Genomic DNA, 20,500 nt, shown 5'->3' with positions numbered 1-20,500 from the left:
GGGACCAGAGACACACACCACCATACCTGGCTAATTTTTTAACTGTTTTTGTAGAGACAAGGGTGTTGCTTTGTTGCCCAGGCTGGTATTGAATGCCGGATCTCAAGCAATCCTCCCACCTCCCAAAGTGCTGGGATTACAGACCTGAGCTCTTGTGCCCAGAGGGTTTAATTTTGGTTTTTTTGAAATGGAGTCTCACTCTGTGGCCCAGCCTGGTGTGCAATGGCAGGAGTTTGGGTCACTGCAACCTCTGCCTCCTGGGTTCAAGTGATTCTCCTGCCTCAGCTTCCTGAGTAGCTGGGATTACAGGCACACATCACCATGTCCAGCTAATTTTTGTATTTTTAGTAGAGATGGGGTTTCACCATATTGGCCAGGCTGGTCTTGAACTTCTGACCTCAGGTGATCCACCCGTCTTGGCCTCTCAAAGTGCTGGGATTAAAGACCCGAGCCATCGTGCTTGGACTTAAATTTTTTTTAACTTAGTTTCTAACATTTAAAAATGAGGGGAGATCTTATAAAATTGATTCTTTTTTTTTCCTTTTAAGACTGAGTTTGGCTCTTGTTGCCCAGGCTGGAGTGCAATGGCTCAACTCGGCTCACCGTAACATCCGCCTCTGGGGTTCGAGCAATTCTTCTGCCTCAGCCTCCAAAGTAGCTAGGATTACAGGCGTGTGCCACTACGCCCGGATAATTTTGTATTTTTAGTAGAGATGGGGTTTCTTCATGTTGGTCAGGCTGGTCTCAAACTCCTGACCTCAGGTGATCCGCCCACCTCAGCCTCCCAAAGTGCTGGGATTACAGGTGGGAGCCACCTCACCTGGCCTATAAAATTGATTCTTTAAAAAAAAAAAAATCAGAACATTTGCCCATGCGGGACCCACCTTCGGGGCCCACTTTCTAGGTGGCCACAATGCCTACTCGGCCTCTGAGCATTTGAGCTTGCAACTCTGCTTTTGGAGTTGAACATGTTTTAGGATTTCCTTGAACATGTTTTAGGAGTTCCAAGATTCTGATTGATGGTATTGTCAATTTGATGAAAGAAAAATGACTCCTAGGGTTTGTCTCTGGTGTTTTCCAGATGTTCTGTTTTTGGGATTTTGTTGTTGTTGTTTTGTTTTTCTGAGGCAGAGTCTCGCTCTGTCACCCAGGCTGGAGTGCAGCGGCACCATCTTGGCTCACTGCAACCTTCACCTCCCAGGTTCAAGCAATTTTCCTGCCTCAGCCTCCTGAGTAGTTGGGACTACAGGCGAGGGCCACTGCAGCCAGCTAATTCTTGTGTTTTTAGTAGAGACGGGCTTTCACCATGTTGGCCAGGCTGGTCTCGAACTCTTGGGCTCAAGCAATCCACCCACCTCAGCCTCCCAAAGTGCTGGGATTATAGGCCGAGCCACTGCACCCAGCCAAGTGTTCTGTTTGTTTTTGATTTTTTAGAGATGTGATCTTGATGTGTCACCCAGGCTGGTCTCAAACTCCCGGCTTCAAGCAATTCTCCCGCCTCATCCTGCTGAGTGTCTGGGACCAAAGGGGCAAGCTACCACACCTGGCTTCCAGGTGTTTAATCCTCAAGGCCAAGACGGACATGCAGCTTAGCAAGTCAGTATTGTTTTCAAGCCAGAGTGAGCAATGAACTGAAAGCAGAAGTGTGAGGGGTCCTGGAAATGATGACACTCTTCACTCTGCCAACCAGGAGGAAAGCTGAGTGTCCAGGGCCAGGGAATTCACTCCTGAAAGGGGCCCTTTTACCCCACACAGTCCCAGCTTTCCTCCTAGTTGGCAGAGTGAAGAGTGTCATCATTTCCAGGACCCCTCACACTTCTGCTTTCAGTTCATTGCTCACTCTGGCTTGACCCCAAGAGTTCCTGACCAGCCTCAGCAACAAAATGAGACCCTCAACTCTATTTAAAGACAGAAAATTGGCCGGGTGCGGTGGCTCAAGCCTGTAATCCCAGCACTTTGGGAGGCAGAGGCGGGTGGATCACGAGGTCAAGAGATCGAGACCATCCTGGTCAACATGGTGAAACCCCGTCTCTACTAAAAATACAAAAAATTAGCTGGGCATGGTGGTGCGTGCCTGTAATCCCAGCTACTCAGGAGGCTGAGGCAGGAGAATTGGCTGAACCCAGGAGGAGGTTGCAGTGTGCCAAGATCATGCCATTGCACTCCAGCCTGGGTGACAAGAGCAAAACTCCGTCTCAAAAAAAAAAAAAAAAAAAAGAATTGACTATAATGGACGAAGGTGCTTAGCAGAGCTTCGGGCTTCACTGACTCTCAGTAAGGAGAGGACTCCACCTTTAGTAAAATAATCGTAATCTGCTCTCAGAGATCAACCTGACCGTTAAGTAAAGACTGCAAGAATTAGGCCGGGTACAGTGGCTCACGCCTGTAAACCCAGCACTTTGGGAGGCTGAGGCGGGTGAATCACTAAATCAAGAGTACAAGACCAGCCTGGCCAAGATATTGAAGCCCCATGTTTCTACTAAAAATACACAAATTAGGGGGTGGGAAGGGATAACATGGGGAGAAATGCCAGATACATTATGCACCTAAAGTAAAATAATTTTTTTAAAAGATACACAAATTAGCTAGGATGGTGGCAGGCGCTTGTAATCCCAGCTACTCGGGAGGCTGAGGCAGGAGAATTGCTTGAACCCGGTGGGGCAGAGGTTGCAGTGAGCCGAGATTGCACTGCAGCCTGGGTGACAGTGAGACCCCGTCTCAAAATAATAATAATAATAATTGGTTACTTAATTAAAGTGGCTATGCCAGGATGGAGACAGGGCGATGTTGCTTGCCGTAGGAAGAAAGGAAGGAGACGACGATAGGGGAAAATAAAGGAATTGAGCGAGGTAAAGAAAAATAAGAATAATAAAGAGCAGAGCAAATGTTGAACTCTAAAAGATAAAGAAACCAGCAGAAGTGTTAGATAGGTAGAACCCAAGGAATACACATTTTTTAAAGAAGAAAATAATTCCCGGGGCCACCGGACACCAGGGCGTGAAAGCCAGAGCGGCCCGTGACCCGTTCACCCCCGGAGGCGCGAAGGCGACCGGGTCCCAAAACCGACTCGACCGCAGGACAAGTTCCGAGCAGCCTGAGCCCCGCAAGCCCCGCGCACACCTGTCGGCACTCCCTAGCGCAGCAATTCACAGAACACAGACGCGGCAGCGCGTCGCCCAGGCAACGGCCCCGCCCCCGCCTAACAGGAGGCGCAGGTGATTGGCCGCAGCCCCTATGGCTCCGCCCCACCGCCCTCACCTGCGCGCTCCCGTCCGCGTCCCCGACCGGCAGCTCCACCGAGCGGGGAGGGTTACCCTAGCGCGGTCGACCCCGGTCGGTGTCCCCGCGTTTTCAGTCCGGCTGCCCCATTGCAACTTCCGGCTTGCCGGGCCTTCTCGCGGGGCCCCACGTGTCCCGCCCGGGGCGCGGAGGCGATCGTCTTGGGGAGCACGCGGGGTGAGGGCACCCCAGCCTCGGGTTGGCTTCTGCCCGTGGGGAAACTGACGCTGCCTGCCCGAGGGCCTGCACAGTGGAGCGCCGAGGCCGCCTCCATGTCTGGGACCCTGGGGTCTTAACGAAGGGGGAGTCCAACCTCCTGGGCTAGGATCCCGATCCATGAGGGGCCAACCCCTGCCGGGGCACCCGGGTACAGTCTCCCCGGCTCAGGGTCGGCCCCACACTCCCCGGCTTCGGGTGTTTTGTTTTGTTCCAAAAATGAGACTATACTATATGGTCTACCTGGGACTTGTCCCTTCTGTGTGGGTGACATATATCTTAGAGATTGTTCAAAATTTAAAAAAATGGACAAAAGGAGAAAAATGGGGCGGAAATGCAGCGTTGCCTTGCTCGTTTTTTAACTAGAGAGCATTCTTTTGTATGTGTCTGTTACAATTAACCAGGCTTCTACCCACCACCCACATCTTGACACCCTTGCCTTGCAGGGACAGGAAGCACCCCAATAACTATGACCATGGAGCCTTTGTGGCTTTCTAGTGAATGAACAAGACACCTGAACTTGTAAATAGGGCGGGAGGGGAGGCTCTTCTCAGGCGCCTGCCCGCTGGGGTATCCTCAGCCCAGGCTCCTGGCCTAAGCCTGCCTCACGAATCTCAACCTGGGTTTCTGTCTGGGCAGCCTGCCTACCGCAGTTGGGAGAAACAGCCTATTTCTGTCTTGGACAAACCCAGGGGAGAGCACAAAGAGCATCCCTTGGCAGCAGCACCAAGTGCTTCTTTGTTTGTTTTGAGACAGGCTGAAGTGCAGTGGCATGATCACGGCTTACGGCAGCCTCCACCTCCCAGGCTCAGGTGATCCTTCTGCCTAAGCCCACCAGTAGCTGTGACTACAGGTGAATGCCACCATGCCCGCTAATTTTTGTATTTGTAGAGATGGGTTTTTATTTGTTTTGAGAAAGTCTTGCTCAGTTGCCCAGGCTGGAGTGCAGTGGTGCAAGCTTGGCTCACTGAACCTTTGCCTCCTGGGTTCAAGTGATTCTCCAGCCTCAGGCTCCCGAGTAGCTGGGAGTACAGGTGCGCGCCATCATGCCCAGCTAATTTTGTATTTTTAGTAGAGATGAGTGTTGAGAAATGCTCAGTGTATGCTAAAATAAATTGTTTGCTAAGAACAACGGCAAGGAAAACCTAGCCAGCCCCTCCACCAAGTGGAAAACTACTTGGGGCATTCTAAAGTAGCAAAACAGTATGTGTAAATCATACACCGGTTAACACAACACTTAAAGCGTGGGATACGTGGCCCTGCCCCCGTGGCCTCCCCCATGGAGATGACTTTCTAGTTTGTCCTTGATCAGTGGTAAGCAAGCACCAGCTGTCTACCCAGTTTATCTTGGTTCTATGAGAAAACACAGGACACCTGTTTGTTAATAATAATCACCTGTTCAGAGAAAATAACTATGTGAATCAGAATCTGCTCAAGACCCACATCCCGGAATGCTGCCAGCCCCTGAGGCTCTCAGCTCAGAAGGCTGTTGACCCCCCCCCCCCCGTTAGACCTACTTTACTATTCTATCTGGGTGTCTGCTTCTCAGTGCCCTCAGCGCTGCCTGGGTGGGGGTCTCTGCGGCCGTGCTGGTCTGGGTAGATGGTATTTCACCATGCTGGCCAGAATCGTCTCTAACTCCTGGCCTCAAGTGATCTGCCTGCCTCGGTCTCCCAAAGTGTTGGGATTACAGGCTTGAGCCATTGTGCCCAGCCAGCACTTCTCTCTTTGTTCAAACTTGTTAGCTTCAGGCAAGCTGTGAATTCAGGACCAGAAAACCCCACATCCTATTATCCGATGCATTGTCTCTACCTGGGAGCTGAGACAGCTCACAGGATAGGCAGGAAGGAGACTCTTTTTTTTTTTTGAGATGGAGTTTCGCTCTTGTTACCCAGGCTGGAGTGCAATGGCGCGATCTCGGCTCACCACAACCTCCGCCTCCTGGGTTCAGGCAATTCTCCTGCCTCAGCCTCCTGAGTAGCTGGGATTACAGGCACGTGCCACCATGCCCAGCTAATTTTTTGTATCTTTAGTAGAGACGGGGTTTCACCATTTTGACCAGGATGGTCTCGATCTCATGACCTCGTGATCCACCCGCTTCAGCCTCCCAAATTGCTGGGATTATAGACGTGAGCCACCGCGCTGGCCCTTTCTTTTTCTTTTCTTTTTTTTAAAATGGAGTCCAGCTGTGTCGCCCAGGCTAGAGTACGGGGGCGCGATCTCGGCTCACTGCAACCTCCAGGTAGGAGACTCTTTCTTGGAACTAAACTCAATAATCCCTCATGAAGGCTTTGGGGCTGACTCTTGGGGGTGGAAATTAGGGTAAATTAAATTACTTTCCCTTTAGGGGTTGGTGCATTTTTAGGAAACGGGACTGTGTCATTATCTGAAAATACTCATTGCTGCTGCTGCCTGATTCTCAAAGCACCCCCAGTGTTGGGTGGAGTTTCCAGCTTCATTCACTCACACATGAGCCAGACTCACTGAAGCCATGGGATGGGAGCCTGTAGGAGGCAGTCTGACCAGCGCAGCATCAGAGGAACCCTATTGGAGGCCCCTCACAGGGGCACATGGCAGGGACGCCCAGGCACCACCTTGCTGTCCTTTTACCCCCATCCCCACACCAGCCTTGAGATTCCCTCCTCTCCTTTCCCATGAATTTCTGTCACATCTGTCTTACTCCATTGGGTGCAAGAAATGTAGAACTTCCATGTTTTTGTCTCATTCTTTTAAAAATTCTATTTTTGTGAACGCGTTCTAGTATTTTATTTTATTATTTATTTATTTTTTATTTTTTGAGACAGAGTTTCGCTCTTGTTACCCAGGCTGGAGTGCAATGGCGCGATCTCGGCTCACCGCAACCTCCGCCTCCTGGGTTCAGGCAATTCTCCTGCCTCAGCTGGGATTACAGGCACACGCCACCATGCCCAGCTAATTTTTTGTATTTTTAGTAGAGACGGGGTTTCACCATGTTGACCAGGAGGGTCTCGATCTCTTGACCTCATGATCCACCCGCCTTGGCCTCCCAAAGTGCTGGGGTTACAGGCATGAGCCACCGCGCCCAGCCTATACTATTTTATAAAAAAGAAACCAATTAAGGATAAGAACCAGGGCTCCTTAGGTAAATGGCCAATTCTAGGACTCCGGTAAGATATATGTGAGATGAACTCGCCAGGCGCAGTGGCTCATGTCTGTAATCCCAGCACTTTGGCAGGCCAAGGCGGGCAGATCACCTGAGGTTGGGAGTTCGAGACCAGCCTGACCAACGTGGAGAAACCCCATCTTTACTAAAAAATACAAAATTATCCAGACATGGTGGTGCATGCTTGTAATCCCAGCTATCCAGGAGGCTGAGGCAGGAGAATCGCTTGAACCTGGGAGGCAGAGGCTGTGGTGAGCCAAGATTGTGCCATTACACTCCAGCCTGGGCAACAGGAGCAAAACTCTGTTTAAAAAAAAAAAAGAAAAGAAAAGAAATGTGTGAGATGAGCCAGGAGAATCTAGTAGTGCCAGAAGGACAGGAATGCTAAACCAAACAAGTCAGTGATGGAGGATGTTTTCATTCATTACTTTTTATTATCCCTATTTTGAAATAGAGTCGTACCCTGTCACCCAGGCTGGAGTGCAATGGCACGATCTTGGTTCACTGCAACCTCTGCCTCCTGGGTTCAAGAGATTCTCCTGCCTCAGCCTCCTGAGTAGCTGGGATTACAGGCGCCTGCCATCATGCCTGGCTAGTTTTTTTTGTTGTTGTTTTTTTTTTTTGTATTTTTGTAGAAACAGGGTTTTGCCGTATTGGCCAGGCTGGTCTTGAACTCCTGAGGTTGTGAGCTGCCCGCCTCAGTCTCCCAAAATGCTGGGATTACAGGTGTGAGCCACCGTCCCTAGCCTGCTTTTTGTATTTTTAGTAGAGACAGGGTTTCACCATGTTGGCCAGGCTGGTCTCGAACTGCTGACCTCAGGTGATCCACCCACCTCAACCTCCCAAAGTGCTGGGATTACACGCATGAGCCACCACACTTGGCCCCATGTAATTTTTGTGGAGATAGGGTCTTGCTATGTTGTCCAGGCTGGTCTTGAACTCCTGGGCTCAAGTGATCCTCCTGCCTTAGCCTCCCAAATTGCTGGGGTTACAGGAGTGAGCCACTGTGCCCAGCCACTACTCCCATATTGGTGTCTGCTTCTGGGCTAACTCAGCTGACACTTCAGTTTCTGGTTCATTTGAGCCCAGACCTCCATCCACCCTCATGAAGCATCAGATCCCAGCAAAGCCAGCTCGGCCCCTCCAGGAGGGTAAATCTACTGAGTGCCGCCCAGAGAAGAGCATGCAGCTAAGCCTGGCTTGCATTCCTGACCCACAAAATCATGAGCAAAGGAGCAATTTCAAGCTTTCCACTAAGAATTGGGGGTAATTGGCTGGGCGCGGTGGCTCACGCCTATAATCCCAGCACTTTGGGAGGCTGAGGCGGGTGGATCACGAGGTCAAGAGATCAAGACCCTCCTGGTCAACAAGGTGAAACCCCGTCTCTACTAAAAATACAAAAATTAGCTGGGCGTGGTGGCGCGTGCCTATAGTCTCAGCTACTCAGGAGGCTGAGGCAGGAGAATTGCCTGAACCCAGGAGGCAGAGGTTGCGGTGAGCTGAGATAGTGCCATTGCACTCCAGCCTGGGTAACAACAGTGAAACTCCGTCTAAAAAAAAAAAAAAGAATTGGAGGTAATTAAACAGCCATAGGTAACCAGGGCAGGGAGCAGCCAAGGCCTCTTCAGGCTGCTCTGTGGACACATGATAACACATAGACATGTCCTGTTAAAGCATCTCAGGAATTGGAGATGGGGTGGGGAGCAGTAGCTCACACCTGCAATCCTAGCACTTTGGGAGGCCTCGGTGGGTGGATGGCTTGAGGCCAGGATTTTGAGACCAGCTTGGGCAACATAGTGACGCCCCATCTCCACAAAAAGATATTAAAAAAAAAAAATTAGCCAGGCGTGGGCGGTGTGCATCAGTAGTCCCAGCTACTCAAGGGGCTGAGGCAGGAGCCCAAGAAATCGCTGGAGCCCAAGAGATCACGGCTGCAGTGAGCTATGATTGTGCCACGGCACTCCAGCCTGAACAACAGAGCCAGACCCTGTCTTAAAAAAGAAAAACAATTAGAAACTGGGTTATTTTCCATCTCAAAGTTGCTTGCTTTCTTCACATAATTGCCATGATATGGATCCTATTAACTTTCTTTTCTTTTCTTTTTTTTTAAGAGTCTTGCTTTGTCACCCAGGCTGGAGTGCAGTTGTTTGATCTTGGCTCACTGCAAACTCCACTTCTCAGGTTCAAGGGATTCTCCTGCCTCAGCCTCCTGAGTAGCTGGGACTACAGGCACACGCCACCACTCCCAGCTCATTGTGTGTGTGTGTGTGTGTATTTATTTATTTATTTATTTTTCAGTTAAGACAGGGTTTCACCAAGTTGGCCAGGCTGGTCTCGAACTGCTGGCCTCAGATGATCTGCCCACCTCAGCCTCCCAAAGTGCTGGGATTACAGGCGTGAGCCACCACGACCCATCGGATCCTATTAATTTTCATCCTGTTCTACCTCTGCTCCTTGTTGGAGGTCTTCTGGAGGTGTTTTATTTTTGTCCTGATCTCCAATCGAGTGAGCTTGGATCTTGGGGCCATTGTAATCTTTGGATTTCCCAAGCTGTGACCACTGCACTTTCCTCATGCCGATAAGAATGGAGCAGGACTGCCCAGGGGCCCTGACATGTCCACAGAAAGAAGGAAACCCGACCCGCAGGATTAGCTCATACCCACCTGGGGATTGTGTCCCTGCATTTGTCCTCCTCCAGCTGTGAACATTAAGTTTGCTAATTGGTTTCAAGATCTAATTAATACCTGGCTGGGCACAGTGGCTCACACCTGTAATCCCAGCACTTTGGGAGGCTAAGGCAGGCAGATCACCTGAGGTCATGAGTACGAGACCAGCCTGGACAACATGGTGAAACCCTGTCTCTACTAAAAATACAAAATACAATAATAAGCCGGGCGTGGTGGCAGGTGCCTGTAATCCCAACTACTTGAGAGGCTGAGGCAGGAGAATCACTTGAACCCAGGAGGCGGAGGTTGCAGTGAGCCAAGATTGCGCCATTGCACTCCAGCCTGGGGGACAAGAGGGAGACTTAGTCTAAAAAAAAAAAAAATTAGCCGGTCGCAGTACTGGGCACCTGTAATGCCAGCTACTCCTGAGGCTGAGACAGAAGAAACACTTGAACCCAGGAGGCGGAGGTTGCAGTTCATGCCATTGCTCTCCAGCCTGGGTGACAAGGGTGAAACTCTCTCTCAAAAAAAAAAAAAAAAGAAAAGAAAAGCCCACAGGGCCGACGATCTTCAGTTTATCACTCTGCGCATCTGCTCTTTTCCTGCTGCTTGGAACTTCTACCTTTTCTTTTTGTATTATTTGTTTTGCTTGTTTTTAGAGATAGGGTCTTCCTCTGTTGCCCAGGCTGGAGAGCAATGGTGTGATCATAGCTCACTGCAGCCCCAACTCATGGGCTCAAGTGATCCTCCCACGTCAGCCTTCTGAGTAGTTGACATTACAGATTCACACCACCACACCCAGCTAACTAAAAAAAAAAATTTATAGAACAGGGTTTCACTATGTTGCCCAGGCTAGACTCAAACTCTTGGGCTCAAGTGATTTTCTCACAAAGTGCTGGGATTACGAGTGTGAGCCACTGTACCCAAACCTACTTCCATAAGTAGGAAGTAAAAAAATATATAAGTTTTTTTTGGGGTCGGAGCTGTGCTCCATATCCCAGGCTGGAGTGCAATGGCAAGATCTCGGCTTACTGCAACCTCTGCCTCCTGGGTTCAGGCGATTCTTACACCTCAGCCTCCTGAGTAGCTGGGATTACAGGTGCACACCACCACACCCGGCTAATGTTTGTAGAGATGGGGTTTCACCATGTTGGTCAGGCTGGTCTTGAACTCCCGACCTCATGACCTGCCCGCCTCCACCTCTCAAAGTGCTGGGATTATAGGTGTGAGCCACCGTGCCAAGCCTGGATGGGCCTTTTTAATCATAAATTAGCTGCAAACCAAGCAGCCCCGGCTCCGTTTTCTCCCTTCCCCGGTGTCCCCCTCGCTTCTTCCTCACTTCCCATCTCCCCTTCTTCCTCACTTCCCATCTCCCCTTCTTCCTCACTTCCCATCTCCCCTTCTTCCTCACTTCCCATCTCCCCTTCTTCCCTACAGATGGCTTTAGGATCTTCATTATTTCAGTAAGCAGGTGTGTTCTCAGGGGAGAGGCAAGGCCCTTCCCAAGGGACCCCAGTGCCCTGCACACTGCCTGTTCTTCCTCTGCCCTCAGTAGCCACAATAGTCTTTCCCCACAGGAAACATCACAATCCTGAGGTCCCAGAACCACCCCAAAGCCACAGATGGCTATTGAGTGCTTGAAATGGGGTGCGTCAGAGCTGAGATGCGCTCTCACTGTAAAGTGCACTGGATTTTTGAAGACTTTTATGAGACAAAAATATGCATTATGTCAGTAATTGTATTTGTTGAAATAACATTTTGGATATAACGAGTTAACTAAATTGTATTATTAAAATTAATCTCACCTGTTTCCTTTTAACTCTTTTTTTTTTTTTTTTTTTTTTTTGAGATGGAGTTTCGCTCTGGTTACCCAGGCTGGATTGCAATGGCTAGATCTCGGCTCACCGCAACCTCCGCCTCCTGGGTTCAGGCAATTCTCCTGCCTCAGCCTCCCGAGTAGCTGGGATTACAGGCACGCGCCACCATACCCAGCTAATTTTTTTTGTATTTTTAGTAGAAACGGGGTTTCACCATGTTGACCAGGATGGTCTCGATCTCTTGACCTCATTATCCACCCGCCTCAGCTTCCCAAAGTGCTGGGATTATAGGTGTGAGCCACCATGCCCAGCCCCTTTTAATTCTTTTTTAAAAAATTAATTTATTTTTATTTTTTTGTTGCATTTTAGGTTTGGGGGTACATGTGAAGAACATGCAAGATTGTTGCATACATACACACGTGGCAGTGTGATTTGCTGCCTTCCTCCCCTTCACCTATATCTGGCATTTCTCCCCGTGCTATCTCTCCCCAACTACCCCCCACCCCGCTGTCCCTCCCCTATTTCCCCCCAACTTTTAACTCTTTAATGGTGCTACCTCACAAGAATTTTTATTTCTATTAGTGGACAGCACCCTGGGACAGGAGAGTGTATTTTCCAAGACCGGGAAGAATTTGAAGGGACTTTTAATATTCATTAAGCTCTTTTGTCCTGCAAAATCATTCGAGTTAATAAAATTCAAAAAGAATTCGGGGGGGGGGTTGGTCTGGAGCAGATTCGTGAGCCTCAGGGAAGCAGCACGTGTCAGCCGCACTCCGCACAGCAAGCTTGGGGTCAGGGACAGCGCCTCACACAAACTAGGAAAGCAAGCATTTCCCGAGTGAGTGGATGGATGAATGAACTAAAGATACCTGCACGCAGTGGGCCAGGGGCAGGGATGCTAACTAAAGCCCATACCCGGGAAGAGGGTCAGGAAGGAAGGATGCCCAAAGGTAGCATGGATTTTGTCTCTCCCCCCAGGACCTTGCCTTTCTGCCTCGGCGCTGATTTTGGGGTCAAGCAGGTTTCCGATATTTTGACAAGTGTCCAGGGAAGGTGACACGCCAGAGTGGGAGGCCCTGGGAATCCACCTTTGCAGCCCCCCTCAAACCTTCCGCTGCCCTCTCGGTCCGCTCTCCTAGACTCTCAAAACTCCTGCACGCTCCAGGCACGGGGCGCCGAGACCAGCGGGTCGGACCCTCACCCAGACGGGCGTACCTGCCGGGTCCCGCACCACATCCCAGAACAGGACCGCTTCGAGGTCCAGCCGCCCAGCTCGCAAGGGCTCAGGCACGAAACCACGCGTCCTCCAAGGCCACGGCCGCCGCGGCGGAGCACTGGTCAGCCCTGGAGGGCTAGGGGCCCCTCCGACCCAGGCTTGGCGTGCAGGAGTGCGCGTGTGCGGGCTCAGCCGGGCGTTGGAGGCGGCAGAACCGAGGGGAGCCCCTGCACCCCATCTCCCCACAGGCCTCTGGCTCCCTCCCCTCTCAACAGAGGTCACCTGCACAGAGTGAGAGCCAGGCTCCTTCCCCAAGGCGCTGAAATCCGCGGAACCGGCCGGGCGGACTCCAACGGAAACACTCCCCGTTTTTTTTTTTTTTTTTTTTAGATGGAGTCTTGCTCTGTCGCCCAGGTTGGAGTGCAATGGCACGTTCTCGGCTAACTGCAGCCTCCACCTCCCGGGTTCAAGCGATTCTCCTGCCTCAGCCTCCCGAGTGGCAGGCGCGCACCACCACGCCCGGTTAATTTTTGTGTTTTTAGTAGAGACCGGGTTTCACCATGTTGGCCAGGCTGGTCTTGAACTCCTGACCTCGATGATCTGCCCGCCTCGGCCTCCCAAAGCCCCGGGATTACAGGCGTGAGTCACCGCGCCCGGCCTGTAATACCCTCTAGTCCTCAGCCACGCAGGTTGCGCTCCACGCCTCTCCCTCCCGAGCCTCTAGTGGCTGCCTCGTCCCGCCAAGGCCACACTCCCTCCGGTGCCACGGCACCCCGCCCCGGGCACGCCCCCTCCGGCCCTACAGAACCCCGCCCCGCCCTTGGCCTTCGGGCCCCCTTCCCTGGGGGCGGGATTTTTTGGCCTCGCCCCTGGACGGACTGCGCGGTGGGACGAGCCCGAGGCTGAGAGCGCGCTGCGCGGGACGCGGAGAATGCAGAGCCCACCAAAGAGAAAGATCGTCGCCCGCAGGAGCCCTAGACAACTAAAATAAAGAACAGGATGCGCTCCGGTGCTAAGGGCAGGAAAACAAAGACCCGGCAGATGAGCCAGTCAGGAGATCCTGGCCCCGACGCACCGAGGGGTCTAGGTCCAGGGCCGGCCGACACTGGAGAGGTGGTCCCGGCTCCCCGGGGGCTCTGAACGCTCAGGGAGGCACCAGCTGCCGCCAAGGGCACGACCCAGAAGGCACCTTAAGCACAGGGAGTCAGTTTGGGTTCAAACGCTGTTGGTGTGGCCACTTCCCTCCCGGGGAGCCACTGCTTCGTCATCGGGAAAGTTGGGAAGAAAGCCGCCTGGCAGGACTCGGGAGGACTTTAGGTGACCGTGTAGATGGAGCACCTCGGCCCCATCACATCCTCCTGTTCCATCTTCTAGCACAGGTCGCTGCTCCTGTGCCCTGGAACGTAAGCCCCTGAGGGCAGGGCCTCATTCCTTCCGTTTCTCTCGGTCCCCAGCGCCTGCTTTGTAACGGTGCCTGGCACACAGCAGGCCATTGTAGAGTAGTCACGTGAATGAAAAGTCTAGCAAAGAAGCCGGCACGCCGTGGGCATTTAAAAATGGCTCTTAGCTCTTAGCCCAAAAGAAAGATTGGCAGACCCCCAAGGGGCACCAGGCCAGTCTTGATTTGGGAGGTGGTAGCTCTGGCTTGGGGGTGGTTACACTCTCACACATTCTGGGATTGAAATCTGGATTTCTCACTTTGTCTTCCTGTTTCTGGCCCCGCCCTCTTCCCATCCCACTCCCAAACTGGGAGCTTAAGGGTTAACTCTAGGAAGCCCCTCATCACCTGGATGGGATGGGACTAGGGCAGGGAACTTCCTGTTCCATTTTCCCAGAGCCCTTCCCCAGGCTGGTGGAGGCCGACTGTGGCCCTGGAACCCTCAGAGAACCTCCCAGCATCTCTGCCTCTGTAGTGGGGACCCTGAGTGGTGAGTTGGAGGGAAGCCGGGGTGCAGGCTGCCAGGACGGGTGCTAGGAGCTCACAGCAGCTTGAAGAGAGCAGGGGAAGCTCCAGGCCTTGGTGCTGGGCGGGGACTGGAAGAGTCTTGGGAGGATGTAGAGGGTCTGCTGGGGAACCTTGTGCCAGCCAGCTTGGTGGACCTGTCGCGATGGGGGCTTCGGGGAGGAGGGAGATCGCAGGACTTCCTGTGACACTGAAGAAGGCAGGCTTCACGTGCTCCCAGGTGGACTGATGGGCCTTGCCCGCTCAGCCCAGCACGTGGAGGGAAGCCAACCAGCAAGCAGCAAGTCGGGCAGCTGCCAACTGTGTCCAGGGAGAAGGGGAGTGTTCCCGCCGGGGACCCCACCTTTGTCCCCTTCCCCAGCTCTGGGCACTCATGTGATCTGGGTGGGTCTCGTGGCGGCATCTGCACCCCGGGCTCCAGATTAAGTTGGTCAAATGTTGGATGGTGGCTGTAGAGCCTCCCCTGCCTTCCTACCCAGCCTACCCCCGACAGTGGTGCATATTAACAGAGCTTTTGTCCTGGAGATCTGGGGGGAGGGAGACTCTCTGAAGCCAACTTGTCTCAAATTCCACCTCTTTGAAAGCTTTTAGAGGGACCTCACCTGGAGATTCCGGCCTCCCAGTGTGGCTGGGCCTCAGGGCTGGAATTTGCAATCCTCTTATTTTTTCTAGTTCTCGCTGTGCTATTTTGGCTGAGGCTAGGAAAATGGCACCGAGCGGGACCGACACCGGTTGCTTTTCTGTTTCAGAGCTTTGGCCCTGTGTTCTAGATCCACATTCTCAGCCTAAAGCAAATCCTTGGCTCCATCTGGTGTGACCCTGAGCAAGTCACCAAGGGCAAAGATTGGTCTTTGCATTTGGCAGAGGGAGAAATGATTGTTTGGTCCACGGGCTGGACCGGGATGACACCAGCCTAAGCGCCCGACACTCAGTACCTGCCCACTGCTCCTGCTGGGCAACGGATGAGCAGTGATTGGTTCTCTTGTTATTTCGTGCATGCTACTAAAAAGCACTCAAACACAATCCCATCCTCTCCCCCAACTCCACCTTTTCTGTTATTGGTTTTTGAGACAGGGTCTTCCCCTTTTACCCAGGCTGGTGTGCAGTGGCGCGAACATGGCTCACTGCAGCTTCGACCCTTCAGGTTCAAGTGAACCTTCTGCCTTGGCCACCCAAAATGCTGGGATTGTAGGCATGAGCCACCATACCCGGCCTCACGCCATTTTTCTGATCATTTGCCACTGACCGTTTCTGTGCTAGACGTTGCTACACACTTTCCTTCGAGATGGCCAGAATCATTGCCACTTCCTAATTTCTGCTAACAGATGCTGAAGTCATTTCAAGTGCTGGCTGAACACCCATTGAACTAGACACAGCTCCTACTCCCAGGCCAGGGTGAGAAGTACACTCATCTGTGATTGGGGCACAGCATTGTCCTGGCTGGGGAGAGACGGGGTGGGGTGGGGTGGGTGCCTGGAGTGGGTGCCAAAGGCCAGGGTGAGAAGTACACTCATCTGTGATTGGGGCACAGCATTGTCCTGGCTGGGGAGAGACGGGGTGGGGTGGGGTGGGTGCCTGGAGTGGGTGCCAAAGGGCAGGAAAGTGTAGTTCCGGCTTGGGGATGGTGACACTCTCACACATGCAGTGGTTGAAATCCGGATTCTTTATTTACCCTGTCCCCATCCGGCTCCCAAGCCGAGAGCTTAAGGGTTAACACTAAGAAACCCCTCAACCCCTGGATGAGCTGAGACTGGGACAGGGAACTTCCACTGTTCCATTTTTCCGTAGTGGCCGAGGTTGGGAGATTCTGGGGATTCTGGGGTGGGGGAGCTTGGAAGATACTGTACGTTGGGGGGAAGTTGGGAGAGATGGGTCATGTTCTGGCATCACGTCCCTCCTCATCGGCTGGCTTAAAATCCCCGCATTGTGTACCACGCCCCACACCCCACTTGAGAAGGAGGTTCAGAGAACCCTCAGGCTCATATTAAGGGGGTTCACCGAACTGTCCAAGGCTCTGACTAGGCCATCATTACCAGGGAGAGGCTGCCCAAGACTGGGTTACTTTTTTTTTTTTTTTTTTTGAGATGGAGTCTCGCTGTGTCACCCAGGCTGGAGTGTAGTGGCTCGATCTCAGCTCACTGCAACCTTGCCTCCCAGGTTCAAGCAATTCTCCGGCCTCTCAGCCTCCTGAGCAGCTGGGCACCACAGACACATGCCACCACGCTCAGCTAATTTTTGTAATTTTAGTAGAGACAGGGTTTCATCATATTGGTCAGTCTAGTCTCGAACTCCCGACCTCAGGCGATTCACCCACCTCGGCCTCCCAGAGTGCTGGGATTACAGGGATGAGCCACTGCACCCAGCCACTGGGTTATCTTTTTGCTGAGCCTTGGTGTCCTCAGCTATAGAATGGGTCAACAGGACGGTGAGTCACTGCTGTGGTGCCTGGTGTGGTAATCAGCAGCAATGAGAACAGTACCAGCTCATGCTCATGGACGCCTACTGTATGCCAGCCACTGGGTGCTGGACACTGCCCTGTGCCATCCAGGTGGCGGGAGTTTCAGGCTTTCTTCCCATCCCCCTGCCTGGGGTGCCCAATGGCAGTGGAGGGTAGGAGGCTCTAGGAGAGCTTCATTTGTAGCCCTGAGGCTGGAGAACAGGAAGGGCAGAAAGCAGAGGGCAGGAACCCTCTGAGACATGGGTTTCCATATTTATAAATGACCCCTGCCTGAAAGAAAATGTAAAAGTACCTGAGAGATCTAACAAAAATATGAGCCTGCTCTGCTCAGAAAAGCTTGTCTTCCAGCCTCAATTAGTTGAGCTGGGCTGAATTGCAGGTGGGGCTGAAATTTCAGAGGTTCCCCATGGGTAGCACTCGGCTACCGGACCAGGAAGAGAAGCCCCACAGGGAGGTGGGGCAGGAGGAGGCTGTCAGTACCCCCACCCAGTGCCCCCTGATGGCTATACAGATGACTTATTTTTTATTTTTTGAGATGGGGGATTGCACTGTCACCGGGGCTGGAGTGCAGTGTTGCAGTCACAGCTCACTGCCGCCTCAACCTCCTGGGCGCAAGCAGTCCTCCCACCTCAGCCTCCCGAGTAGCTGGGACTACAGGTGCACACCACCGCGACTTGGTCTCAATCTCTTGACCTCGTGATCTACCCGCCTCGGCCTCCCAAAGTGCTGGTATTATAGGCGTGAGCCACCGTGCCCAGCCTAAATTTTTTGTTGTTGTTAGTCAATGAGAGCTTGTTATGTTGCTCAGGTTAGCCTTGAACTCATAGCCTCGCCTCCTCAAGCACCAGGACAACTGGCCGGAGCCACCACAGCTCCCTAAATTTTTTTTTATAGATGGGGATCTTGCCATGTTGCCCAGGCTGGGCTTGAATTCTTGAGGCTCAAGGGATCCTCCTGCCTCAGCCTCCCAAAGTGCTGGGATAACAGGCGTGATCCCAGCACCCCAACCTTTTATTCTGAAAATTCGAAAATATCCAGAGAACTTGAAAGAGGAGTGAAAGGAACATTCATATATGTATCTCATTGTCGATCCATTGAGGTGGCTGAGACTTCAGGCCCCTTCTCCAAACTCTTCAGCATCTTCTGAGAACGCAGCCATTTCCTATGTGTTACAAGACTGGACGCTCACCTCCGAAATGAGTAGTCATTCTATTATCATGTAGTGTCCCGACCATACTCAGAATTTTCCAACTGGACCCAGGACATCTTTTAGAGCCTTTAAGAAATATGAATGGTGGCCGGGCGCAGTGGCTCATGCCTGTAATCCCAACACTTTGGGAGGCCGAGGCGGGTGGATCACGAGGTCAAGAGATCAAGAACATCCTGGTCAACATGGTGAACCCCCGTCTCTACTAAAAATACAAAAAATTAGCTGGGCATGGTGGCGCGTGCCTGTAATCCCAGCTACTCAGGAGGCTGAGGCAGGAGAATTGCCTGAACCCAGGGGGCGGAGGTTGCGGTGAGCCGAGATCGTGCCATTGCACTCCAGCCTGGGTAACAAGAGCGAAACTCCATCTCAAAAAAAAAAAAAAAAAAAAAAAAAAAAAAAAAAAAAGAATGAGGGTGCAATCAAGGTTCTTGGCTGTGAGTGCTCTTTGGGCTCCTCTCCAACAGCGCCACCTACAGGCACTTGCTTTTTATGACACTGAGTAGTAACTCAGGTCAGTTTCTTTGAGAGATGGTCTGACTTGTTGCCTATTCCGGGCAAGGCTCTATGCATTGAAAGTTAGGTCTAAAGGCCACATTAGGCCGGGGCGTGGTGGTTCAGCACTTTGGGAGGCCGAAGCAGGTGGATCACCTGAAGTCAAGAGTCTGAGACCAGCCTGGACAACATGGTGAAACCCCATGTCTACTAAAAATAAAAAGATTAGCTGGTGGTGGCGCGCGCCTGTGATCCCAGCTACTCAGGAGGCTGAGGGCTGTGAATCACTGGAACTTGGGAGGCGGAGGTTGCAGTGGGCCGAGATCGTGCCATTGCACTTCAGCCTGGGCAACAAGAGCAAAACTCCATCTCAAATAAATAAATAAATAAAAATAAAGGCCCCGTTGGATTGAGATTAGGCATTTTTGGGCTAGGCACAGTGTCTCATGCCTGTAATCCCAGCACTTTGGGAGGCTGAGGCAGGAGGATCACTTGAGCCCAGGAGGTCAAGGCTGCAGTGAGCCGTGATCGCGCCACTGTACTCCAGCCTGGGTGACAGAGTGAGAACCGGTCTAAATAAATCACTTAATTAAATTAAACGTTTAAAAAAGGTTTGGCCTCATGGGTCATGCCTTAATCCCAGCACTTTTGGAAGCTGAGGCAGGCCAATCACTTGAGTTCGGATGTTCAAGACCAGCCCGGCCAAAATGGTGAAATCCTCATCTCTACTAATAATGCAAAAATTAGCCAGGTGTGGTGGCACAGGCCTGTAATCCTAGCTATTCAGGCAGCTGAGGGACGAGAATCACTTGAACCTGGGAGGTGGAGGCTGCAGCGGGCTGAGATTGTGCCACTGCACTCCAGCCTAGGTGATAGAGTGAGACTCCATCTCAAAAAAAAAAAAGCCAGCGTAGTGGCTCATGTGTGTAATCCCAACAGTTTGGGAGGCTGAGGCAGGCAGATCACCTGAGGTTGGGAGTTCAAGACCAGCCTGACCAACATGGTGAAACCCTGTCTCTACTAAAAATATAAAATTAGCCGGGCGTGGTGGCGTATGCCTGTAATTTCAGCTACTCAGGAGGCTGAGACAGGAGAATTGCTTAAACCTGGGAGGCAGAGGTTGCAGTGAGCTGAGTGCACCATTGCACTCCAGCCTGGGTAACAAGAGCAAAACTCCGTCTCAAAAAAAAAAAAAAAAAACTTTAAAAAAACAAATATTTTTGGCCAGGATCCATCTTGATTCTCCCAGTGGCTACATCAGGAAGAAGGGAAGGACAGGTTGTTTCTCTTTCAGGGATGCTTACCCAGTGAGAAAAACACTTCCCCTGGGTCTGTGTATTGGGTGTCTTTTTACATCGATGATGGATGCATAGGGCCAGCTTCCTTGCAGTAGATCCTAACCCAGGGTGTTCAGCTCTGCAGGTGTGGGAAGAGAGGAGGAGAGAGACCCAAGAGCGGGGCCCGCTGCAGGGAGGCATCCCCACAGTGAAGGATGCTTGAAGAATCAGTCCCAGCTGCCCTGGAGCAGGAGCAGCTGGGGGAAGTCAAAGTGGAGGAGGAGGAGGCTACTGGCCCAGAGGACCCCAGGCGGCCAGAGTCCAGGCTGAGGCCCGAGGTGGCTCATCAGCTATTCAGATGCTTCCAGTATCAGGAGGACATGGGGCCGAGGGCATCCCTGAGCCGGCTCCGGGAGCTCTGCGGCCACTGGCTGCGGCCGGCTCTGCACACCAAGAAGCAGATCCTGGAGCTGCTTGTGCTGGAGCAGTTCCTGAGTGTGCTGCCGCCACACCTCCTGGGCCGCCTGCAGGGGCAGCCGCTCAGGGACGGGGAGGAGGTGGTACTGTTGCTGGAGGGCGTCCACCAGGAGCCCAGCCACTCGGGGCCACTGGTGAGAGGGCCGGGGCAGCGGGCTGAGCAGCGTGGGAATGACGGGGATTTGATCCCCGCAGTGAGGAATCTCTGGAAACGCCACTTTCCCTCACCTGACCATTACTTCTTCACCTCCTAACGCCTCCCCTGTCTGACTCTCACCCCGTCTCTG

General features: G+C 52.3%; 1 protein-coding gene across 22 annotated transcripts in view; it reads left to right on the top strand.

Moving 5' to 3' along the window:
* Positions 1-20,500, top strand: part of ZSCAN10 (zinc finger and SCAN domain containing 10) — a 41,938-nt gene that overhangs the window by 17,512 nt on the left and 3,926 nt on the right. For 3 of the 22 annotated variants that reach the window (XM_078344460.1, XM_078344461.1, XM_078344459.1), the window contains 2 exons: positions 15,625-15,694; positions 19,874-20,347. The exons of 5 other annotated variants lie outside the window; for them this stretch is intronic. In XM_078344460.1, the coding sequence (XP_078200586.1) occupies positions 19,952-20,347 (396 nt within the window). In that variant the 5' untranslated portion in view covers positions 15,625-15,694; positions 19,874-19,951. Of the gene's footprint in view, positions 1-13,228; positions 14,265-15,624; positions 15,695-19,873; positions 20,348-20,500 lie in introns of those variants that run through there. 14 more of the 22 variants (XM_078344469.1, XM_078344458.1, XM_078344470.1 and 11 more) reach the window with 11 other exon arrangements.

This window comes from Callithrix jacchus, chromosome 12 (genome assembly GCF_049354715.1).
Source record: "Callithrix jacchus isolate 240 chromosome 12, calJac240_pri, whole genome shotgun sequence".
Lineage (NCBI taxonomy): Eukaryota > Metazoa > Chordata > Mammalia > Primates > Cebidae > Callithrix > Callithrix jacchus.
The sequence above is the reverse complement of the archived record's forward strand: the minus strand, read 5'-3'. Positions and strand labels throughout refer to the sequence as shown.